Source organism: Lytechinus variegatus, chromosome 4 (genome assembly GCF_018143015.1).
Source record: "Lytechinus variegatus isolate NC3 chromosome 4, Lvar_3.0, whole genome shotgun sequence".
Taxonomy (NCBI): Eukaryota; Metazoa; Echinodermata; class Echinoidea; order Temnopleuroida; family Toxopneustidae; genus Lytechinus; species Lytechinus variegatus.
The window spans coordinates 50,607,215-50,633,883 of record NC_054743.1 but is presented as its reverse complement, the minus strand read 5'-3'; the positions used below and the strand labels follow the sequence as shown (position 1 = coordinate 50,633,883).

The following is a 26,669-nucleotide window of genomic DNA, read 5'->3' as shown; positions in this document are numbered from 1 at the left end:
TACAGTCTCGCTCTGCTATGCAGGTGAGACCAAAATCATTAAAGATATAGTTTACCTCTCGGTTCTGTGGTAATAGGAATAGCTGTTAGGTCATTGATGATATAGTCAAACATCTTGCCTTCTGTAATGTACTGTTGCATTATGGGTATACAGTCTGCTACTTTTACCTGATAAAATGAAGTATTATAATAAAGAATATATTTGAAAGGTGGATGGAGTTAATGTTCAATTTGACGTAATGTATGTTTTGGAGGAAATAAAAGATAATATCTACCAAAAACTCTACAAAGTATTAAAAACAAGATTCTTACAGGTATATACATATAACCTTTTTGATAAAATCTGTATGAAAGCCCTTCTTTTGATGCAATGAAGTGAACAAGAACAAACATAAAATTAAAATTATATACACTGTAACAAAAAATAAGATTCATATAAAAACTGTTTATCAACCTTTGTTGCAGTATTACTTTTGAGCTTACTTTTTAAATGATTTTTATATAAAGCACCATTACATTACTATTTAATAAAAGACACAGAGCTGCAATATTCACCTTTTTAAGGAGTATTACTTAAGGAGGGGGATCTTTCTCAATTACACACAATCAAATGAAAGAAAGAAATGTATGAATTAGTGAGATGTTGAAAAATTAGGAGTTTTCCTTCACAAATCAGTAAATTTTCAGGGAGTTTCCCGGACTATAAGCCTTTAGATTTGGCATCTCCGACATACCCACATACAAATATTTACTCATGTTTGTAGAATAACAGAATGTACTTGTTTTTGGCGATATAATCACTTACATTTGAATAAATTCAAGTGAATTTAATTCTTGATTAAAATGCACACTCCCCCTCCTTTTTTTACAAGCATAGGAATACTTCTGAATTAAAAAAAAATGAAAATGAAAAGGGGGAAATACATATATAAAGCCATAAGTGTCTTGTTAAGTCATATTAACCTCATAATTGTCTCCTGTCAGTGAGTCCATAGAATCATAACAGATCCCTCGTAGGTGCTTGATGGCAGCATCTATGACAATCTGATCTATGTGAGGTGAAAGGTCAAGGGTTATAACTAAAACATGATATGAACCAAAATACTTGAGTATATAATATCTGATTGTACAGATACCAGTCTCCTTGCCTCTGCACAATTTCTGCATGGCTTTTTATGTACAAACTTCCATACATGTACGTGCTCATTTTATAAATTGACATCACTTTTTCTTTTGTAATGTAAAATTACTTGAAGTATTTCTTAATTTTCTTCTTACCAGCAGAGAAAGTAAAAACGCATCCATAACCATTTTTAATGCGGGTTAACCTTTAATGAACATTGAAATATATTACTTTTTGTTTTATTTTTTTCCACTTTCTTTGGGATTGGGTATGGCTGATCTGATTCCTTTTACAAACCTTCATCATTTCTTGTATATACATGTATAAATGCGTATTTCCTGTATTTTTTGTCATTTTATAATTCTGTATGTTTTTGCAAAAGAAAAACATCTATAAATCAAAGTATGATGTATATCTCCTGGGGTGCACATATAAAAAGTCCCTTTTTAAAAGATGCTACATTCACTATGCATCTTTGAGAAAGTTGAATTTTAATGTGTCCTAGATTTAATAAACAGTTATCAAAGGAACAATGAGGTACATTTGGTTCATTTTCAACATGACAGATCTTAATTTCAAGTTACTACTTTCGTTTTTAACAGTAAAAGTTTGAATATCTTTTAACAAATAATTCTGATTGTAGTATCTTATTAACTTGGTCGCTTTTGGATCTTCACATAAAATTTTTCACATTCAGAATGTCATGTACCCATTTGTTTTGAGTGTTTGGTATATCTTGGTATAAAGGATTTAGTGTAATATTTACTCAGTATTGAATTGTTATGAGCTCTTTTAGATGAAACTATTTTCAGTTTATTAATCTATCTACTCTTGTTCCTTTATTGAATATAAACCTTAAAAAAATCACTAAATATTAACTGGTCAATTACAGTATACTACTTTAACAGAAGTAAGCTTAGTTTGGAAACTCTTGACGCAATGAGAAGTATTTTAATATTCTATTCATGTACCTTTATTTTATGTTCTGGTCATGGATGGGTTTCAGTATTTCAATATTCAAATCATGTACTTTCAGTTTGTGTTCATGCCTTGCGTAGGCTCCAGTATTTCAATATTCTAGTCATTTATTTCAGTTTGTCTTCAAGCCTTGCGTAGGCTCCAGTATTTCAATATTCTAGTCATTTATTTCAGTTTGTGTTCATGCCTTGCGTAAGCTTTAGTATTTCAATATTCTAGTCATTTTTTCAGTTTGTGTTCATGCCTTGCGTAGGCTCCAGTATTTCAATATTCTAGTCATTTATTTCAGTTTGTGTTCTTGCCTTGCATAGGCTCCAGTATTTCAATATTCTAGTCATGTACTTTCAGTTTGTGTTCATGCCTTGCGTAGGCTCCAGTATTTCAATATTCTAGTCATTTATTTCAGTTTGTCTTCAAGCCTTGCGTAGGCTCCAGTATTTCAATATTCTAGTCATTTATTTCAGTTTGTGTTCATGCCTTGCGTAAGCTTTAGTATTTCAATATTCTAGTCATTTTTTCAGTTTGTGTTCATGCCTTGCGTAGGCTCCAGTATTTCAATATTCTAGTCATTTATTTCAGTTTGTGTTCTTGCCTTGCATAGGCTCCAGTATTTCAATATTCTAGTCATGTACTTTCAGTTTGTGTTCATGCCTTGCGTAGGCTCCAGTATTTCAATATTCTAGTCATGTACTTTCAGTTTGTGTTCATGCCTTGCGTAGGCTCCAGTATTTCAATATTCTAGTCATTTTTTCAGTTTGTCTTCAAGCCTTGCGTAGGCTCCAGTATTTCAATATTCTAGTCATTTATTTCAGTTTGTCTTCAAGCCTTGCGTAGGCTCCAGTATTTCAATATTCTAGTCATTTATTTCAGTTTGTGTTCATGCCTTGCGTAGGCTCCAGTATTTCAATATTCTAGTCATTTATTTCAGTTTGTCTTCAAGCCTTGCGTAGGCTCCAGTATTTCAATATTCTAGTCATTTATTTCAGTTTGTGTTCATGCCTTGCGTAAGCTTTAGTATTTCAATATTCTAGTCATTTTTTCAGTTTGTGTTCATGCCTTGCGTAGGCTCCAGTATTTCAATATTCTAGTCATTTATTTCAGTTTGTGTTCTTGCCTTGCATAGGCTCCAGTATTTCAATATTCTAGTCATGTACTTTCAGTTTGTGTTCATGCCTTGCGTAGGCTCCAGTATTTCAATATTCTAGTCATGTACTTTCAGTTTGTGTTCATGCCTTGCGTAGGCTCCAGTATTTCAATATTCTAGTCATTTTTTCAGTTTGTCTTCAAGCCTTGCGTAGGCTCCAGTATTTCAATATTCTAGTCATTTATTTCAGTTTGTGTTCATGCCTTGCGTAAGCTTTAGTATTTCAATATTCTAGTCATTTATTTCAGTTTGTCTTTAAGCCTTGCGTAGGCTCCAGTTTTTCAATATTCTAGTCATTTATTTCAGTTTGTGTTCATGCCTTGCGTAAGCTTTAGTATTTCAATATTCTAGTCATTTTTTCAGTTTGTGTTCATGCCTTGCGTAGGCTCCAGTATTTCAATATTCTAGTCATTTATTTCAGTTTGTGTTCATGCCTTGCATAGGCTCCAGTATTTCAATATTCTAGTCATGTACTTTCAGTTTGTGTTCATGCCTTGCATAGGCTCCAGTATTTCAATATTCTAGTCATTTATTTCAGTTTGTGTTCATGCCTTGCGTAGGCTCCAGTATTTCAATATTTGAGTCATTTATTTCAGTTTGTGTTCATGCCTTACGTAGGCTTTAGTATTTCAATAGCATATTCATGTACTTTTATTTTGTGCTCAGGCCATGGGTTGGCTTCAGTAGATGTTTTGTTGATACCTTCATGAAATATCAATGGAAATAATTTTGCTGAGAATAATATATTAGCATTTTCGGACATCAGAGAAAAGCTCTCGACTACATGTACATGTAAGTCTTGTACAGTCCTATGGCAAAATCTGCTACAGACTTTTTGTGTAGCAATGATTATAAAATATGAAGCAAACTGTGATGCGATACAAGGAATATCAACCTGATTTCATCTCTTATTATTGTTTAAAAATAAGTAACATTATATTTGACCATTAAAAGCTGTTAATAATAGACTGATTGATGAGTATATTTGCATGATGGAAGTAGCAGTTCACTTATAATAGACTTTGCAGCAAAATTTATTTGTTTTGTATGAAACTGATATGCACATATAGAGTTTACATTTCACTCTGCGTAAATCTATCACGATGTAGATATGTAAATGACTGGTTATGAATAAAATCTTCATTATTATGCTGCATATACTGTAGAGCGCTTAGAGACTTCTGACAAAGTAAGTATTAAGCGCTATATAAGCAAGTATAATTATTATTCATTCTAACCTGCACAGCTGCTTAAATTATGCTAATGGTAATACGATAGTATGTGAGATATCAGAACATCTGTGCAATGGTAATAGCTGTGATATACCACATGATAGATCTTGGTTTTAGTGTGTGGGTTGGTATGCATGTGAGGGTGTACTGGAATAATTTGCCGTTGAATTTAAGAATTATAACATCACTGGAGACTATCGAATCTAAACTGAAGTCTTATCTTTTCTAACAGTAGTAATTATTTAGTTAGTAGTGGGCACATCGTGGTCTAGTGGTTTTGACTCTCGCCTTTTAAACAAAGGGTCGTGGGTTCGAATTCTAGCCATGGCATGTTCTCCTTCAGCAAGAAATTTATCCACACTGTGCTGCACTCGACCCAAGTGAGGTGAATGGGTACCCGGCAGGATTAATTCCTTGAATGCACCAAGCGCCTTTAGCAGCTGGAGCTACAGCCGGGGTAATATATAATGCGCCATTGAATAGGCAACTAGATAAGTCGGCGCCCCATAAATGCTATATATTATTATTATTGGCACTTTGACACTCGTCCAAACTCTCTCATTGCTTCTTTTCTTGTGCGCCTCGGAATAGAATATTTCTAGATAGATGGCACTATATAAATGCCTCTTATTATTAGAATTACTAGTATAGCCGTTGCTCTGAGGACAAAGCACAAATGAATATTCGTAACAATGATCCAATGATAACAAATATGAAACACAAGGCTGATAATAATGTCATATATGTTGTATTACCATTGCATGGTTACATTTACTGCCACACATATGTGATTTTTTCCTTGCTTTTGTCTGTGATTATTAAATATTATAGAAACAAAATACCTTACCAATGAGTCTTTGTTGTCAAAACATGTCTTGTATTTTATATATTGTTAGTACTTTCTTCATGTTTCTCTCTTTCTATTCAATTCTCTCGATCTCCCACTCTTTTTTTCACCCCTCACTATATCTCTCTTGCTCTTCTGTGACCTCTTATTTGATGTTCGCATCATTGAATGTATTCTTTTAGCAAATGGATAATTTATATATCTATATATTTTTATTGGAACATTGTTCCCAAGCTCAGAGAGCATATGATGCTGCACTTATTTAATATGAATGATTTAATCTTATGTTATGTTGAAAATGATGTATATATGTATATTACTAAAATCAATCAATCCTCAAAGAGCTTGACTCATGTCCTCAAGAAGTGAAAAATAAATTTGTGCTTTATTCATCGACTTTTAAAGGACAGGGTAATGACAGACGAGAAAGTACATCTTCTTAGATATCCTTAAAGGGATGGTCCAGGCTGAAAAAAATTGTATATAAATAAGTAGAGTAAAATTCACAGAGCAAAATGCTGAAAATTTGTTAAAAATCGGATAACAAATGATGGAGTTGTTGAATTTTAAAGTTTATCAATATTTTTTGAAAAAAGTTATATGCAGATTATCATGAATATTCATTAGGTGGGCTGATGATGTCACATCCCCACATTCATTTTCAAAACTAATTTCATTTATATAATAAAATACAAAAGGACAAGTGGGGATATGACATCATCAGCCCACCTAATGAATATTCATAAAGACATGCCTAGAACTGTTTCATTGGAATAATACAAATCTTAAAAATTCTATAACTTTGCTATTTGCTATCCGATTATGATAACATTTTCAGCATTTGCTTTCTGAATTTTACTCTATTTATTGACATATAAATATCTCCAGCCTTGACTATCCCTTTAAAAGAGATTCATAGCTCATGAACGTATGTATTTCATACATCCAAAGGTATGACAACAGCTCAAGCATCTGCTTATATTGTCATACCACTGCATGTCTGCAACATTGGTATAATCAGTATGTAAATGATCATAATTATACATTATTATTATGTAAACTTTAATGGTTTCAATTTTGTGATGGTCACACTATGTACATTGTCATGACATACAGAAAAAAATAAATAATAAATAAATGATTGATGTTGTCTTTCTCATAATTTTCTTTTTCTATCATACAAAGGATATTTCCACCATCATGATAATCTTTGGGTTTTGGTGTGTGGGTTATTATGTGTGTGAGAGTGTACTCATATAGCTGTTTCTAAGAGGAAAGGGTAAAGGCCTCCCAGGCCCCCCCGTAAGGTCTCGGCCGTAGACAACGCGATCGTGCCGAAAATTGGCACACGGGTTGCCTGGGACATAATCTACAAGATTGTATAGCAATTTATTTCATGCGAATCGCTATTAAGTGATTATGCTAATTTATGCGTAATTAGTATGCAAAATCATACTTTTTCCTCTAACTCCCTGAATAAAGCTCCAAATGTACTAATTTTTGGTATAGAAACTCTTTGTGGTGTCCTAAACAAGAGTACATGAAAAAAATTGTGATATCAAATCATTTTCTTATGCATTACATGTATATTGTTTTTTGCAATTTCTTATGTATTTCTTTTTTTTTTTTTACTTTTGTTTTTCATTGTTTTTTCAATTAAATTTGTTGGGGACTCTTCTGTGATCATAAAAAGCATAAAATTAATACATTTAGACTAGCAAAACTAAAAATAATCATACATTTATGAATTTTGGTTGAAAACACAATTTGCATTGACTTTGTACACGAAATCACGTTTTTGGGTCTGACATGCACTTACATAATGTTACGTAATTTCGGAACCACATACCCGGGTGACGCAAAATTGGTCTCAAAAGTTGCGCAAGACTTGAAAGTAAAAACTCAGCGAGCGGCGCGGTCAAAAAATTTTGCACGGCGAAAATATCGCGCGATTCGTTGAGGGGGGAGCCTCCGAGGCCCCCCCCGGCGTAGATAGGGTTAAGGGTCCGACATGACCATTAATAAAAACCATTGTTGGGCCAATAACTTTTCAAGAAATGGTCAAATTCATAGCAAACCATTCCCCCCCCCCCCCCGGTTGAATTCTGCCATTCACACAAAGAATACACACAGAATGAATCGCACGTAAGTGTCACTACAGTACCATACATTATGCATACAGTGTACATGTAGTCAGCCACACAAACCACATGGTAAATTCTCTACTGGCCGCACGAACGAAGCCTGGCAGAAATCTCTCACAGAACTGTCAAAATTCACGGTTCATACTCATGAAAGGTTCTTATGAATTTCATGTTTCCTAAAATTTGGAGTGACTCTCTCATTTTTAAGCAGTAAAAGGAGAAATTTTCACTTCTGTTTTGGTTCAAACAGATCGGGTTTCGGGTGATATCGTCTGAATACATAATAGCCCCACATATGCATTTATGTGTGTGTTGATACACTTGGTATCTGACTTTCTTTCGTAGCTATTTTAATTGAGCCAAAAAGAAACTGATAAATTATTCATGACAGTTTTAGCTTTCTTCCTCTGTTTTCTTCCCATCTTTCTTTCCTTCTTAATCTTTCTTTGTTTCTTCCCTCGATTTTGTTGTTACTGTCTTTCTTTTTTAATTTCCCTTTTTTCTTTAATTCATTCTTTCTATCCTTTTATAAAATATTTTCTCTATTTCTTTTTGCTCTCTTTCTGATATTTTCTTTCTTTAGTTCGAGTCCATCCATCCTATATTCATCTCTTCTCTTCTTCCTTTCTTTCCTTCCTTCTTTTCACACCTTTATTTCCTTCATTATTTGTACTTTCTTTGTTTCTTTCTTTCTTCCATCCATCATTTATTTACCCTTTCTTGTTTTTTTTTCTAAGCCCTTTCTTTCTTACATTCATTCCTTCCTTTCTTCTATCTGTCTTGTTCTTTCCCTTTTCCCTTTTCTTTTTTTATATAATTGCTTACTTCTTTCCTTCCCTTCCTTCCTTTATTTCTTTCCTTCTATCTATCATTTTACCTTTCCTTCATTTCTTCCTTAATTCCTTTCTTCAATCCTTCCTTTCTCTCATTCTTTCTTTCTTTTGTCCGTCTTTCCACCTCTCCTTTTATCCTTTCTATTTTATTGCTTCTCCTTTCTTTCCTTTACTACTTTCTGGATTTGTTCTTTCTTCTGTATTGCCTGCTTCATTTCTTTCCTTCATTTCTTTTTTTCTTTCTTTCTTTCTTATATTTGTTCCTTCTTAATTCCTTCCTTCCTTTCCTTCTTTAGTTCTTTCTTTTTTTCTTCCTTCACATCTATCTTTTCTTTACGTTTTTTTCTTCCTTCCTTTTATTCTTTCTTTTCCTTCCTTCCTTTCTTTATTTCTTCGTTTCGGTCTTGCTTTCTTTTTGTTCTTCATTTCCTTCATTTTTTTTTTTTGGGGGGGAAACTAAAGGCTAGAAAAATAAACTTGCGCCTTTTTTAATGTTTTCTTTATTTTTTTGGGACCAGTAGATTTAAGGTTCGGACCAGTAAAAATTTGAAAAACTGGGTATCTACTGGTCCGACATGAATAGGTTGGACCAGTAGAAAAAAATGGGTTAGTGTGGAGCCGTTTTATGTATACCACCCAATACATAAGAACATCTCTAAGTGCCTAACAGACATATTGTTACCCCAGTTATCGGATCCTGGCGTGCCCAGAAACAATGTATGTACTTCCTCCACTCCATGGGGAGCATTCCAACAAGACTCAAGTGCTAACATACTACATAGGCTTTTGCATCCTTCCAGGTACCCATATAACACCTGGGTGGAGAGAGGCAAATTGTGGATTAACGCTTTGTTAAAGGACGCGAGGCCATGGTGGGATTCGAACACACGACCCTCTCACTACAAGGCAAGTGTCAGAACCACTACACCAAGCACTTCCATGATTGAAACCATCTTTCCCTTAAGTTTCTTTTTCCGTCATTCAAAGGATATTTCCACCATCGTGATAAACTTTGGGTTTTCTTTGAGGACTTCATGCAAAATCCCTCCATCTCCTCCTCCGAGGATGAGAACCTCTTTACCGGTGTAAGACTCTCTCCCATTACCCGTGATGGCTTTGGTGTATGCCAGGTCACTCTCAGCGAGATCTGTATTGGAATAAAAAAAATGACAATCATAAAGGGTTATTATAAAAAAGAAATGAAAATGTTACATTTCCTGACAATCATGTCTCAACTATCATTTGGCCTACAATCCCATTCCAATGCAAGAAACATCTCAGACAGCCAAACTGTTCATGTGGTAAAGAATAAGATGCCAAATTTTAGCGTGGCTGCTTGAATGGCAGATGAAATCAGGAGTCATCATAGCTCCCCCCCATTCCATGATACATCTCAAATATCCCAGTCCATTCAGAATAAGTCCATTAAAAATAACGTCAAATGGTAACACATTGTAGCTCTTGATCTACATGTATAAAGTAACATTGATTATTTGATTTAGACCTATTGGTTTGTCAAAATACTTAAATCTAAGATGAAAAGGCAAGCATACTGATGGTCTCCAACACATTAATAAGCATATGTGGGAACATGTATATTATCACTTTATGAAAAGAGACCTGTCCCTTAGAAGAATGCTCAATTAGCTTTACTCGACATCTTTGGTAGACATATAATTTTGGCACTTATTTTCTATAATTTAAGCAAACACTTGGCTGATTATTTTATTGGAATTTGACTAATTTCTATATCATTACCACAACTAAAACTTAAGGCTTTCCTCAATGCTATTGGCCCAAATTCACAAAGGTGGTTTTTAAAACCATAGGTTGAACCCATGGTTTATGCAGATTTCCTGTACAAAATAGGCTTATTTACCATGTATATTAAAAATACATCCAATGCTGATGGGAGCTTTTGTCACAGTACGCCAAATTGATGCCCGTTGCCATGGTTATCAACACTATTTTATTCATGAGTTTACTGTTCGGAGAGTGGACTCATTAATTCAAAACAGTGGACTCATGAATAAAATTGCATGGATAATCATGACAACAGGCGTCAATTTGGCGCACTGTGACAAAAGCGTGCAACAGCAATGGACATTTTCTAATATAGGTGGTAAATAGGTGTAATTTATACAGGAAATCTGCATAACCCATGGGTTCCAAGCGATGGTTTTAAAAAATAACCTTTGTGAATTTGGGCCCTTGACTTTGACATCATTATTATCATAATAATAATAATAGCTGGATTTATAAAGTGCTTTTTCCAGTGGATACAAAGCGCTGCCATTATTACCCCAGCCTTAGCTCGAGCTACCATCACTGGCGCTTAGTGCATGCAAGGAATTACTCCTGCCGGGTACCCATTCACCTCACCTGGGTTGAGTGCAGCACAGTGTGGATAAATTTCTTGCTAAAAGAAAACACGCCATGGCTACGATTCAAACCCACGACCCTCTGTTTCAAAGGCAAGAGTCAGAACCACTAGACCACGACGCACACACGTCAGAGCCATGCATGGTTACCACCATGATGATAAACAAAAACTAATCTGCCTAATGTTCCTTGGCACTCACTTGGATCATTATCCAAAATCAGCATGTTGCCATACTGTGGCGAATGCATGATCTTGATATTTTGATATTCTGAGTCTGCTTCAAACGTCGTAGCATCAAAGTCGTATTCAACAAGCCTCCTGTCCGCGGTTGGTACGTATCGATCGATGGCTGCACCTCTTGAAATCTCTGGGAACCTTATTTAGTATGAGAGACAAGGTATAAACACATGAATGATACAAAATCAAGAATGTAAAGTATGCTGAATTTAACATGATATTAATAAAAACAAGATTTCAATAAGTTCGTTTTCGGTAAGATACAAAGTTTCCTTGGGAAAGTTGATGAAAATGTAACACTGTCTTTTATTATAATCTGGGTCCCATTTCAAGAAGGTTTACAACTATGGTTAAACTTTTCTATTATAATAACTAAGTTCTATGGAAACATTGCTTTTAATAAGCCAGTTCGTAGTTCCTTTCTGCGCATGATCAATAGATTCTACGCATGATCAGAGGAAGGTCATTTGTACTAAAGTGACATGGTGCTTTAAAATCTAATGAGATAAGCACCAACTTTGACGTCTTGATTATTCATATATTCTTTTGAATTGTCGTTTTCATTTACATCCACAAAAAACAACGATGCTTCCACGAACGACTGGTATTTCACAGTTTGTCAAGTACATTGTGCAACATGCTAAGATATGCATTCAAAGTAGGAATGCAATAAATACCTTCATTAAGTGTTCATTGGTGTGCTATATTCTAGTCACCTGGTCTATTCAATTTCTTCATCCTGCTATGTAAGGCAAGCTTACGTAATATCTTGCTTTGAAATCTGCCTATCATGATGAAAGAAATGAAAGGTCATTTGACCAAAATTGCCCATGAAGTAATTACGAACTGGTCTATAGGCTACAGAGCCATGTTACCATGGTAATTGTCATGATGACAAAGTTAATATAAATAATGATAATAATAGGCAGGTGTATTTTGCCGTCTACCTAGCACCAATCTATTCCCAGGCCCATTGTTATTATATGCAGGGGTAATTATATGCTGTAACGCGCTTTGAGCCATCCTGGGAAAAGTGCTTTATAAAAATTGGCTATTACCCAGACTTGCTCGAGCTGCATTTCAGTGCTCGTGCATTCAACGAATTAATCCTATTATGAAAGTTAACTCTTTATGACATGGGTCTCGTAAAAACTGAGCTATGAAAAACAAACTTCTGACATCAATAACTCTTTGTGCATATAGTGGAATTTATGAAAGTGCAAGATATTAAGTAATTTTAGCAAAAATTCCATGTTTCATTCAACATCTTCATCAACCAAGAGAAATAATTAAATATCAATGGGAATAGAATAAATATCTTCAATTTCAAAGTCAGGTCAATCCAACAAACAGTCGATTTGAATAAATAGAGGAAATCAAACACACGAGTTTTATAGTGGGCACGTCATGGTCTAGTGGTTCTGAATCTCACCTTTCAAACAGAGGGTCGTGAGTTCAAATCCTAGCCATGGCGTGTTTTCCTTTCAGCAAGAAATTTGTCCACACTGTGCTGCACTCAACCCAGGTGAGGTAAATGGGTACCGGCAGGAAGTGATTCCTCAAAAAGCTGTGCGCACCAGAATTGGGAGACTAGCTTAATAGCCGTGGTAATATAGGAGCGCCTTGAGCACCGAGCAAGGTGGATACATGCGCTATACAAATCCTCTATTATTATTATTATCATTATGACTAGTGGACCTTGCATGTACTGCTACCGGAAATTCCACCTATTATCTCATTATCCCTGGAGTGACAATTTTTTAATTTTGTTTTTATGGGTTGTCATAAAATAACAGTAAAAAACAATATAGGCTGACAATAAGTTCAAGACTATTTCAACACATTGATATCAACAAGCTAAATTATCTCAAATTAACTTTATATAATCAGCCACAAACATCCATCCTTACCCATGCAAATTTCAGGAGAAAGAACTGAAATTTGAGACTTTATATCAATGGTTAAATCAAAACAAAATGTAGAATATAAGTTCAAAAAAGAATAAGCTGAATGCTCATTTCAAGAAATGAAGCATACAGTTTTAAGGAAATTTATCACGGTTCAATTATTTCACTTATTTAATTTAATTTGTACATGTTACGCAGTAATGAGGATCCTCTTTTTAACATAGGAAAGTATGAAGAAAGTTAAACTTTATGCAAGCTTTTAACATTGGGAAGACGTGCGTGTGTGTATATGCCTGGAGCGACCATTTGCCAGTGGATACAAAGGCTTGGTCAAATTATTCATTGCTGGTATTTGCTTCCCACAAAGAAATCCCAGTGTTTTCCCATAGTCTAGATAGGGGCAGAAAATAATTATCCACTCCTCATGAAAGTTGAAAGTGGGTGTCCATATGATTACAATTCTGTAATGATTGGATTTCATCATAATGATGATGATAATAATAATAATTACAACAATAATAATAATACATGTATGACTTGCTATAACTCTTTTAAAACACTTTGTCTCTATACAAACAATGCATCATAATTGGGCTAGCTTTAGCAAAGAAGCTGTTAAGTGTACTGCGTTTCAAGAAATGAATTCTGGCCAGGTCCCCATTTACCCCACCTGGGTATAGAACAGAACAATATTGATAACTTTCTTGCTGAAGGAAATGGATACCTGAGCCCCTTCTAACAAAGAGTTGCGATTGATCTGATCAATCACAACTATGGACGGCCAGCAACGTCAACAACTACTATTCATGTTTGATCAAAATATTTCCAACTATGATGTATATTCATGCATTCATTGTTTTCTTTAAAATTCACTGTGCTTCTCTTTCTTTACAAAGGACATTGTGCAAATTTCTTGTAGAAAAATAACACTGATGAATTTCCATAGAGTTACATGTACGATTGATTCAGAGCTGCCAACCTGAACGAGAACATTTCAGTATTTTTAAAGCTGAAAATTAGTATTTTGGGGAGGAAATCAGTATTTTCAAAGAAATACCATAGGACAACACATAAAACTGAAGCTTGAAAAATCAGTATTTTGCATGAAACAATCAGTATTCTTCTCATTTTTCAGTACTAAATACTGAAAATCTGTACTACTTGGCAGCTCTGTTGATTGGATCAATCATAACAGTTTGTAAGACGGGGCCATGGTGTAGGATTTTAACCATGACCCTCTGATTAATAGACAAGAGTCATAACCGCTACACCCTGATGCTGCCCTTCATATAGCTACCTCACAGGCAAGTTTGTAGTATTGACCTATCCTTTCATCCATTAAGTTGGCAAATTTCAAAGCAAGATATTACGTAACTGGCCTGACATAGCAGGATGGACAGGTTTTTTAGGCAACTGTTTCTCAACCATGCATCAATCATATTTAACAAGTGATGTCTCATATGAAAGAAGAAAAGATGGATATTGAAATATAGACCAGTTGACCAGAATAGCATAAGCTATCAATGAACACATTATGAAGGCATTTGTTTTCTACTTTGAAAGCATTTGCATGTTATCATGAAAATTCATCTGTGTTGGTTGAAAATAACATGAAGTTGAAAATTTTGGTCTCAACACAAAGAGAAAATTAGAATGTTGCTAAATTACAATGTAAAATGTACTTGGACAACTCTTGAATACAAGTTGCTAATGGATGCATTATTGCTTTCCCGTAAATCTAGTGAAAAAAAAAATATATGAATAATCCAAAATCAGAGTTGGTGCTTATCTCACTAGAGTACAATGACCTTCTTTATGATCATGCGCAGAATGGAACTACGAACTGGCTTATTGGGGACTTAGCCTGCTGTAGTTGTATCACTCACAGTTTGCACTTTTTTGGGTTGAGCACTTTCTCCACTTCTTGTTTCAATGCCTCCATGCTTCCTTCATCAAGAACAGGTGGACTCTCTTTCAAGGATTGTGCCTTTGGGCATCTGTCATAGTGAAAGGTCAAGGTCACCAGGTCAGGGCTGTGACAGCTGAAGATTGCCCATCTGTGGAAAAAAGAGTTTGGAATCAGAATACAAACCAGAACAAGTATCTTGTCCCAGACCCCACTGTTTCTGCTTTTGGGCAGTTCCATAAAATATGTAAGTCCGATCCCATATACAGTATGTAGGACCTTCATGAAATTTTCTGTCTCCGAATTCTGGTTCTTTTGACAGTCTGTAGTGCTCGCAAATGACCATGTATTGGTCAGTTTATGAAGTGAAGTAAAACTTAGGGAAAAATGGGGGTAGGATGTACAAAAGGTTGATTACTTTATTGGATTGCCCTTTTGCATTAAAAAAAATGAACAAAAAGACAAATTCTCAATTTATTTTTTTTCTTTACTGTTTCAAGAAGTTGATGAGAGGCATTGCTGAACAAAAATAAACAGTATCTGCATGTTTATTGAAAGGCATATTTTGTCAAAGAACATCAGCCAACAAAAGTCAGACCTAGGAAAACTATTCCTTTGTTGTTGAGCAGATACATCTTGGTAGTCACTTTTGTCAAAAACACCTGCATGTTCTCATTAAGATGCACGCCATCAGGTGAAGGGCACCATCAAACAAAGGAAGGCTAGCGTTTATCGCCCATCTCTTCAGAGAAATGACTGGTTCTTTTTCTTTTCAGGTCACTACAAGTACATAATTCCTGTCCAGTGGAGGGTGCAAGATCTGGCTTTGGGTTTAAAGGACTCCAGATCTTTGGCAGTGCACAGCTCCGCTACAAGAGGGCAAACCAAAAAGGTGTTGCGTATCTCATCCTCCCCACGGTCGCAGGCAGCGTCTCTATCCCGGCTGTAGCTCCATTTCTACATAAAGGACTTTGCACCTTCCTGTTCCAGACTATTAAAGTACAAGGCAAAAGCGATTTTGTGTCTTGCCCACTTATGAAAATAACCAGAAATATCCAGATTTGCGAGGGCAGGCAACAGAATTGTACCGAAACTTCATTGTGAATGACTGGGATGGAATAATACTTGTCATAAGAGCCTTGCATGTAAACTTTAAAGTTGACCTGAAAATGACCTTTGACCTTCCCATGTGACCTCCCACCGTGGCATAACATGCAGGTTGCCTAAGTCCATCTACCATCCAAATTTGTTTGAAAAGTGACTTACGGTTGCAGAGTTAGGTGTCATAAGAGAGTATTGATAGGAAACTTTAACGTCAACCTGAAAATGACCTTTGACCTTACCATGTGACCTCCCACTTCAACATAACATGCAGGTCCCCCAACTCCATCTATAATCCAAGTTTGGTTGAAAAGTGACTTACGGTTGAGTTTGCGGAGTTAGGTGTCATGAGAGAGTTTTGCATGTAAACTTCAACGTTGACCTGAAAATGACCTTTGACCTTACCATGTGACCTCCGACTGCAGCCTAACATGCAGGTCCCCCAAGTCCACCTACCATTCAAGATTGGTTGAAAAGTGACTTACGGTTGCAGAGTTAGATGTCATAAGAGAGTGTTGATAGGAAAATTTAACGTTGACCTGAAAATGACCTTTGACCTTACCATGTGACCTCTGACTGCAGCCTAACATGCAGGTCCCCCAAGTCCATCTACCATCCAAGTTTGGTTGAAAAGTGACTTACGGTTGCAGAGTTAGTTGTCATAAGAGAGTATTGATAGGAAACTTTAACGTCGACCTGAAAATGACCATTGACCTTACCATGTGACCTCCCACTGCAGCCTAACATGCAGGTCCCCCAAGTTTATCTACCATCCAAGTTTGGTTGAAAAGTGACTTACGGTTGCGGAGTTATGCGTCATTAGGTTTGTGATGGATGGACGACATTTGGATCCCTAAGACTCGCCTTCACCTGTGGTGGGCGAGACAATAAAACTGTTGAATCAAAACAGGTGGATAATCTAGACTTACCTGCCATTGCCAAAGCTGGAGAGGAAGATGGCGTCTTCACTGGGATGGGACTGCGTATGTTTACCTAATCCAACCGAGGAAAGAATGTCCTTCAATTGTTCATTGATCTTTGATGTCCCATGACCTGAAAACGAAAAAGGCAGGGAAATATACAGATTAAAGGAAATACGAACCACAGCCTTTTATGGCACCACTTCAAGTCCTCAACTACAGGTACTCAAATCTGGCCAGATTCCTGACGACTGCTATGACGTCATTACGACTAGATATTAAATTCGCTTTTATTCTAAGGATGATAGCATAGTCACAGGTTTGAACATAGGTATTCGTACAATGATTTAGAACATAACACAGTAAGATATTCCAAGTCTCAATATTATCATCAAATTCTACTACATTTTATTCTGAAATCGGTCGCAGACCAATCATAAGGAGTGTGGTCGCCTTTAGAACAATGGAAAAGAGTGTTACCGAATTTTCATTTGCACGAGGAAGTGGACATTTTGAGTTAGCTTTTCTGGCTTTTAATGCTGTCCATTCAGAAAAAAAGTTCATAACTTCAATATCCATCTTTTCTTCTTTCATATGAGACATCACTTGTTAAATATGATTGATGCATGGTCGAGAAACAGTTGCCTAAAAAACATGCTCAATTACTACCTATTAGACGGATCTTTGAAAAACAAGCATTTAATTTTCACAACAAAGCAGCAGACATTCTTATTTCCATTTCCAATTCATTCCGCCAATATGTCCGATGTTTGGGAGAGTGCCTTATTTTGTGGAGTGTCTAATTTCCAGCTGTGGCCGTGGGGAACCCCTTGCGGCAGCCATTGCAGAATTTCATGCGATAGATCGAACATGTGCGATCTCGGCGGCGATATTTCCAGCGGAAATCACTTCCCCCTTACAAGATTTTTTTTGGGTCGATCTTTTCGAGTCCATAATTAGCGAGGGTCATATAAGAATCATTAGAAGTCAAAATCATGGATTTAACCCCTGGAATAGTTTTTTTGAGCTACTGTGTGTGTAGTTCATTAGCAGGTATGTTCATGTATCTTATGCATGCAATTCGAATGCCGATGCGGGTCACTCTAAGTGTGGGGAGAGTTGTAGCCATTTTCGTCCGATATTTGGAACTGTCTAATGTTTGGGGGGTTTTACTTTACATATATGAAAGTCTTGTCTAGCCATGGTAGGCCTCAGTTATTTGTAAAAAAGAGAATCTTTAAATAGATCTTAATTACAGTGAAGCCAAGCGAAGTGCGATGTCTGAGAATTTGCTTTTCCCGATCAGGATATTTGGAAAAGCAGTGGGTGTATTGACCTTGAAATGTGAGAGACTTGCCATGACATTTGCAAACTATTACTGGCAGGAGTAGAGGAACCGGTCAGCAAATTGGGATCGTCCCAGTTTACAGGGACAGCCTAGACTCAGTTTTCAAATAAATATCCACACAAGAAATCTAGGAAAGTTGTCATGTACCAACATCAATAGAGCGCACTAATCGACAACAAAATGTAAACAACGCGAAATCAGGTTTCGTATTCATACCAAGATTAATGGAAGATGGCAAGTCATGAAATATAGACGGTGAACTGGGGGAATTTGAGGTCACTGAATCTAGGCATAACAGTAGATGCTGAGAAGGCCTTCGATACCGTGTGGCATAGAGGGCTCTTTGAGAAGCTAAAGTCCTCTCATCTAGACACCAGTATTCAGGACATGTTGGAATCTATGTACCATGGGATTGAAAGCAAGGTCTTCTGGAAGGGTGCAGCCAGTAACCCAATCCCCATCATCCAAGGCGTACGTCAAGGGGGGTCCTGTCTCCCCTACTCTACACAGCTTCTGTTGATGGATTGATCAAGCAGCTGCGAGACAAGAACCTCGGCAGCTCAATAGACGGCCGGTTCTCTGGTGTTGTTGTTCTTGCTGATGATGTCGCACTGGTAGCCAACTCTCCAGATGAGCTTCAGCTGATGCTTGATGCCACATTCAGCTATGCGGAGTTCTGGCATTACAAAATCAATCCTTCCAAAAGAGCAGCGATTGTCTTCAGCAATGCTAAGCATCCCACAAAATCTTCCTGGACAGTCAACGGAAGTATTGTTGATGAAAAAACCAGTCATCCTCACCTTGGAATTTCAAAATCCGGTTCTCGGTCTGATGCAACTGACGGCATCATCGGAACTGGCCTTCGTGCATTCTATTCCGTCTGGCTCTGGTGCATATACTGGCCATCTCTCCCCCATGCTGGTTGCACACCTTTGGCGAACTTTCTGTATTCCTAGGATGTTGCATGGTGCTCCTATTATTAAACTCACTAAATCCATGCTACAGAAACTTGACAAAGCCCAATTGCATCTATTTAAGAGGGTTCTTGGAGTCCCAATAACAGCTGCGGATGAGATGGTATATCTTCTCACCAACCTCTTGCCTCTCTCCATCCAGATAGATCTCGATAGACTGCTCCTTTTCGGCCAACTCTCCAATCTGGACCACAACCGCTTCGAATACCGGACATTTCTGGCAGCTCTCGGAGCATGGACTCCAACTATCCAAGTCATCCAGGATACGTTGAGAAAGTATGACCTCCCTGATCTTCACAGCACTATCTTGAAACTACTTCCTTACTCCACCTTTAAGAAATTGATTAAGTACAAGATCTACACTGCCGTCAATGATCTTGTTGCTCAGGGCATCCGTGCGAAGTCAACTCTCAAGTTCTGGATTGATCACATCCCACCCTCCGTTAATCTCCTTTATCCAAAGTCCTCACATTCCCGTAATCCGTTACGCACTCATTGTGAGAGCCCAGCTACTCTCATCCACATATCTCACTCACTGTTGCCTCCACACATTGGGAAAGTCCTCCACTCATACTTGCCCCCTTTGTGGCTCATATGATGAGACAGTTGAACATTTTGTTGGATCTTGCTCCGCTCTTGACCACCTCCGCCAAGACTTCATACTCAGAGTAAAGGAGTGTCTCACTGACTTCCCACTTTATCTAGACGTGTATAGTGCTGATGACCCACACCAATTCACCTGTGCTACCTTATTAACCCATCAACCTGGTCTCCCATTCGAAGTTAATAATTGTCTGCTCCTGAAATCCCTCTTTTTTCTACACAAAATGCATGACTACCGTTCCAACTTGTTGCTGAATCTGTAATTTACCTCACTGGGAATTGTTCTATTTGTATCTTAGAATCTCCAGAACAATGAAGGGATCACCAAAGAGAGAGAGTAGACCCTCTTCCTAAATTCTAGCAGATACTAGATGCGTAGAGGGGGCGACAATATCATGAGCAGTGCCAACTTAGATTTAAAAAAAAAATACTTGCATCGGCCGAAAAATATGAAATTATTTTATGATATATTTATCACCCGATGCAAGTATTTTACAATTTATATTTCATCGGTCGACACAAGTACTTTTAAAATCTAAGTAGGCATTGCTCATGATATTGTCGCCCTCTATACGCGGCTAGTATCTTTGGCTAGTCTGCAGGTACAGACCCTGATTGGAACTTTGATCAACAAGTGTGCCTCCACGCAAAGACTAGCACATACAAAACTTGCTGTTCCAATACAGGCGAGAGAGCCTTCAGTACACAAGGCATGAGTAGGCTGCACATTCAGACCCTTATTTCGAGTGAAGGGTTTGCCCAGCAGACTAATCTTTGGCTACGATTACAAAGACGGCAAGATGGCAACAATAACAGACAGTGTAAGTAAACGCCTCTCTACTTATAAAATTTTCTAGAATTTGTGTTACATTTTATACCATTATGTCTATTTAGTTTCTAAAAGTTAAAGGTCAATTCCACCACAGATAGATGTTGATTTGAATAAGTAGAGAATAATCAAACAAGCATTATGGTGAAAATTTAATCAAAATCAGATGTGAAATAAGAAAGTTATGACATTTTAAAGTATCACTTATTTTTCACAAGTGATATGCACTTAACTCTGTGACAGTTTATGATGTCCATCACTCACTATTTCTTTTTTTTATTGTTTGAATTATAAAATATTTCATTTTTTACAGAACTGACAATAAGGACCAACTTGAATGAACCGTATACCAAACAATGCTAATTGCACAAATTCAGGGAGGAATTAATTGTTGTTTCACATGACAACAGGGAGAAAATTGGAATATGTCATATTTCATATAATAAAATACAAAAGAAATAGTGAGTGATGTCATCAGTCTCCTCATTTGCATACTGACAAGGATGTGAATATAACTGTTTTGTGAAATTAAGTGAAACTTTAAAATGTCAAAATGCCATACTATAGGGTCCTACTCCTAGGCCCTAACTTTCTTATTCTTAACTTACATGTACCGGTAATCAGATTTTGATGAAATTTTCTCAATTTCTGCACGTTCAGTGACGCGTTGGATTTTTCTCTTTTTATTCAAATCAACTTTTTGTTGGGGTGGACATATTTTAGCCTATTTACATAACGTTTGGGCTCAAAGTAAAAAACAAGTCTAGATCTATTTTGGAGGAACATTGTTGTCTCCAAGTCCAATGAATAAAGACCATAAAATAGTACTCACAGGGCTCTCGCAAAGTAAGGAATTACGCGTGGCGCATTTTTCAGAATTGATATTTTCCAACACCCAAATTTAGCGTCGGGTCGCGCCGTTGCGCGCGCGTGCGCATTACGCGCGCAAAAGATACATGCGCGCGCGTGCGCGCTGCTTAAACGGGCGATCGGGAACATTTTAAAATTGATTTGAGCCGCTAATTAAATTTTAAAAATACATGTACTTTATATACCCTCCGATATGAACTCCCGTTCTCCAAAAAGAACGGAGGAAAGGAAAATAAAACAGAATACAAATAAGAAGTCCTAATTATATCAGATTACTAAACGGACATCCAGGAACATTTTAAAATTGTTCTGAGGTGCTAACAAGTAAAAATATATTTTATATACCTTCCGTTATGAACTCTCGTCCTCCAAAAGGAACGGCGGAAAGGAAAATAAAACAGAATAAGAATAAGAAGTCCTAAATATCTCATATTACTAAACGGACATCCAGGAACGTTTTAAAATTGTTCTGAGGTGCTAACAAGTAAAAATATATTTTATATACCTTCCGTTATGAACTCCCGTCCTCCAAAAGAAACGGCGGAAAGGAAAATAAAACAGAATAGAAATAAGAAGTCTTAAATATCTCAGATTACTTAACGGATAATCAGGAACGTTTTAAAATTGATTTGAGGTGCTAACAAGTAAAAATATATTTCATATACCTTTCGTTATGAACTCCCGTCCTCAAAAAGGAAACGGCGGTAAGGAAAGTAAAACAGAATAGAAATAAGATTCCTAAATATCTCAGATTATTAAACTGACAATCATGAACGTTTTAAAATTGATTTGAGATGCTAACAAGTAAAAATATCTTTCGTTATGAAATCCCGTTCCCCAAAAAGAAATGTAATGACATAATATTATTTAGACGATGGTAGAAAGGAAAATAAAACAGAATAGAAATCTTAAACATCTCAGATTACTAAACGGACAACGAGGAACGTTTTAAAATTGTTTTGAGGTGCTAACAAGTAAAAATGTATTTTATATACCTTCCGTTATGAACTCCCGTCCTCCAAAAGGAGCGGTGGTAAGAAAAATAAAACAGAATAGAAATAGAAGTCCTAAATATCTCAGGTTACTTAACGGATAATCAGGAACGTTTTAAAATTGATTTGATGTGCTAACAAGTAAAAATATATTTTATATACCTTTCGTTATGAAATGCCGTTCTCCAAAAATAAATATAAATGACATAATATTATTTAGACAATGGTGGAAAGGAAAATTTAACAGAACAGAAGTCGTAAATATCTCAGATTACTAAACGGACAACCAGGAACGTTTTAAATTGTTCTTAGGTGCTCACAAGCAAAAGTATATTTTATATACCTTCCGTTATGAACTCCCGTCCTCCAAAAGGAACGACGGAAAGGAAAATAAAACAGAAGTCCTAAATATCTCAGATTACTAAACAGACAATCAGGAACGTTTTAAAATTGATTTGAGGTGCTACCAAAATATATTTTATATACCTTTTGTTATGAAATCCCGTTCTCTAAAAGGAACGGCGGAATGGAAAATAAAACAATAGAAATAAGAAGTCCTAAATATCTCAGACTACTAGTACTAAACGGACAATCAGGAACGTTTTAAAATTGATTTGAGATGCTAACAAGTAAAAATATATTTCATATACCTTTCGTTATGAATCACGTTCTCCAAAAAGAAATATAAATGGCATAATATTATTTAGACAAGGTGGAAAGGGAAATAAAACAGAATAGAAGTCGTAAATATCTCAGATGTACGGACAATCAGGAACATTTTGAAAAATGTTTTGAGAACTGTGCTAACAAGTAAAAATATATTTTATATACATTTCGTTATGAAATCCCGTTCTCGAACATAAGTCACAAAAATCTCAGAATAACGATCGATTTAGAATGTTTTAGAATTGTTTTCGTGTATTAATGGCTTAGAATTAGTTTTATATACATTTTGTTATGATCTCCCTTTCTTCTCTGGTTTGGCTCTCGTACAAATGATTAGCCTCAGTGTTTTGACTATAGGTCAGATAAGGACAGCTTGTCCCCCAGGATTTTCGTAGGTTACATTTTATTTACAGTCGATCAAGTTATCTACACAAGTGGATCCCCAGGCTCGATGTGGCGAGTAAGTTACGAGGGTCGTAAAACTTTTTTTAATTCTTCTGACCATTGAGTGACACCACATGTTTGCGCTGTAATTTGTGTGTGGATTGTGTGAGCAGTTGGTCAACTTCATCTGCTGTATTGGTCGATGATAACACGCCCCCCCCTGGAAAAAAATATTTTGTACCAATTTCCAACTCCATATGTCCCTCCTTTCGGCATCAGTTCATCTGACTTTCCTTGAATCAGAGCACAATGCAGCCATTCTCCATGCTGGTCTGAGTGGTCTCTCCTCCATTCCATCTTTTCTTCCATGCTTATTCCTCTACTATTGTTCTTTATTTCTGTTCTAACAAGTTGAACTTCTTTTATTAAGAGTTTGGAACAGGATACCATATGTAATTAGATTGAATAAATCAAATTGAATAATATATTTAGCATGACATATTTTGCCACTTTTGATCTTATTTCTTTAAATCTGTTTTCAATTCACATGCTATATATTTTTCAATTTGATATCCTTGTATATACTTTATTTCAGAGTTACCCCCCCCCCCCCGAGTTGTTTATCTCTTCCATATTGAGAAAATTACGTTCCATCTTTCATCATTCTTTTGGACAAGTATGATAATAAAGAAGAAGTTTGTTTGCTAGTCTTAAATTGGAGGCTTGCCTTATTGGCAAGAAATCAATGATAGCACGATATGATTAATAAAAGTACCAGTCGTGGTTCAAATTCAATTATGGACAATTTCCAGTTATATTTAATGCAAACGTTTTTAGTTTCATCCAACTATTCCTTATTTTGAATACATGTATAGTTTACTGAAGAATATGCATTTTGGTAGTTTGACATTTTAGAACCGACTGAAAACGTAGACTAGCCCCTTTCACGAACCCTCCTCCCATCCCATCCCTTTTGTTTACGGAAAAGTACAAATTGCGCAATCTTGATCGAGAACCACATGGTCATCAGAAATCTGATACTTGTGTTGTCTGGGGTTTTCATTCTAGATGGGAGGTGTGGGGGGAGTGGAAAATACCGTCAGATCAAATACGCAAAGGCGAGACAAAGCTTATTTGACTTTGAAGGAATATTGCTTAGATATCGAGGTTTCTTGAGCATTCATGATGATGTATTTTGGGATTTATTCAATGTTGGCCCGTTTTAGCACAACTGTGAGACATGAAATATAATGGTAAGAACATGGAAAATATTGGCATTCATGATCTATTATGATTGCCTAACTTTGGTAAAAACTATTTCAACTTATTTCAAACATTGCAATTTCTGTCAAACACATATAAAAAAAAATTGTATAACTTTTATCTTTGCTTGAAAAAAAATTACAATTATCCAACACTCGAAACTTTGCACCCTAATAATTGTAAACAAAGGCATATCTTTCAGTTTCAAGATTGATTTGACAATTCGTGCAGGTAAAAAAAAATACCAAAACCTCACCTCAACCCAAGTCCCAAATATTACACATTCATAAATCAGTTCAAATAACATTCAACCATCGAATACCATTTACCACTAACACTAAAAATTGCAACTTCGACTTTCTTTGTATTACACTTTAGAAAAAAAAATAGGAACTTTTTTTAAATGACCCGTGTACTACCTTGTAAACGCCAACTGCGTGTATGAATTCAGTTGGCGTTTTCTATTTTGTGAGTGTTCATTACATATGATATTTCATTACCGTCATGGGTACCATCAAAGAAAGAGAAATTATAGATTAGTGACATAACAATATTTCAATCAATTTAAGTCATTAAAAAAATGAAAATGAAAAAAATATCAGGTCTATTATAACAGACAGGCGCGGATCCAGGGGTGGGGTGTGTGCATACATGTACCCAAAATAAGTTTGGAATTGATGACTTTTTTTTATTTGCTTGTCATTTTTCAGGGGGGGGCAAAATTCCTCTATGAATGATGGCATTTTTTATTATTTTTATAGTGGAGAGAGGTCGTCTAATTTAGGAGACACAACCACCCCCTCAAAATTTTGGAACCGCGCCAATCTATTGGCCCATATGATTAAGAAAAAACACAAACATCCTGTAATTGTGAAACTTGACAACGATGAAAAAGGTAGGTCGGAAAATAAGGGTAAACAAAATCATACATATAACATTTGATGGAGTTAATTCTTTATCAAGTCACTCAAAACAATCATCAAAAATTAATTTTGAAATACTAGATCATGCACAGACTTCGAGGATACTGAATTCATAGCAATACATTCTTTCTCAGTCACTGATTGTGTGTGTACATTGTACCTCTGTTAGAAAATGTGTAGCTCTCTGGCTATACCAGCTCGTCATGCAGGCAAATAACGTAAACATCCCTGGTAAACATGCTCACTAAAACCGCCATGCCCACACTGTCAGGGCGGTGTGCTCAGTCAGTCAATGCTGTGGAGAGCGGGGTGCAGCGCGCTAGCGCTGGCATCCCCGGGTTTGGGATGCATGGTATACCGGTAGCGGTCAGCCAGGCGCTTGCTTCGAGCATGGAGGTAGAAAATGCTTCGAGCAATTCAGGCGTGGCGCTCGCAGAATTTGGCGTGGCGCTATTTTTTTAGGCGTGGCGCTTCATCGATGGAATGATTTACGCGTGGCGCTAAATCTCCAAAATTGAATTACGCGTGGCGCTTGCGCCACGCGTACTCAATGGCAGCGAGGGCCTTGGTTGGTACTCAGCATGCTCGGTGTGCATAGATTGTCTAGACTGGCATGCCGTCCCAGCATGCCCAGGCTTCGTGGAAAGTAAGCCTACGTATAGTAGACTGATTTTTACTCTCCAGGAGCCTCCAGGCTAGTTGAGACTGCAACTGAGAGTGCAGCATGCAGCAGCTGCACTCCCGGTCCCGTCGGGGTGGAAGTGCCGTACTACTCGGGCGGAGCTTCTTGTACAAATTAAACCTCGCTCCGCTCAGCGGTGGAATCTTCGCTCGCAGGCAAAGGCAAATTATTTAACTAGTTAGAAAGCCAGGCCAGCGCCCGACTCGGGAAAACTTATTATACTTACGCATGCTTTCAAGGATCTCTGGTTCTACTCGAAAATCATATAGCACTGTTCTAACATCCATGGCTAAGTAAGATTGCAAGAAAGGGTGCAAAACCTCAGACCAAAATAACGCCGTCTAAGCCGATCTAAAGTAATACAAAATATACACGTGCTAA

General features: G+C 36.7%; 1 protein-coding gene across 1 annotated transcript; it reads right to left on the bottom strand.

Moving 5' to 3' along the window:
• LOC121414251 (spermine synthase-like) lies at positions 1-26,669 on the bottom strand. The gene is made up of 7 exons (XM_041607367.1): positions 26,515-26,669; positions 16,764-16,887; positions 14,714-14,884; positions 10,883-11,058; positions 9,293-9,447; positions 963-1,052; positions 1-167 (listed from the first exon to the last, which is right to left on the bottom strand). The coding sequence occupies exons 1-7, from the start codon at positions 26,573-26,575 to the stop codon at positions 39-41; spliced, it is 906 nt and encodes a 301-aa protein (XP_041463301.1). The 5' UTR covers positions 26,576-26,669; the 3' UTR covers positions 1-38.

Excerpts from the sequence above, each read along its gene's own strand:
- LOC121414251 (XM_041607367.1), bottom strand. The coding sequence starts at position 26,575 with ATGGATGTTAGAACAGTGCTATATGATTTTCGAGTAGAACCAGAGATC. Across the intron at positions 11,059-14,713 it reads AACCCAAAAAAGTGCAAACT|GTTCCCAGAGATTTCAAGAG; the intron begins GTGAGTGATACA and ends ATACTAAATAAG. Across the intron at positions 168-962 it reads TGACAGGAGACAATTATGAG|GTAAAAGTAGCAGACTGTAT; the intron begins GTTAATATGACT and ends TCATTTTATCAG.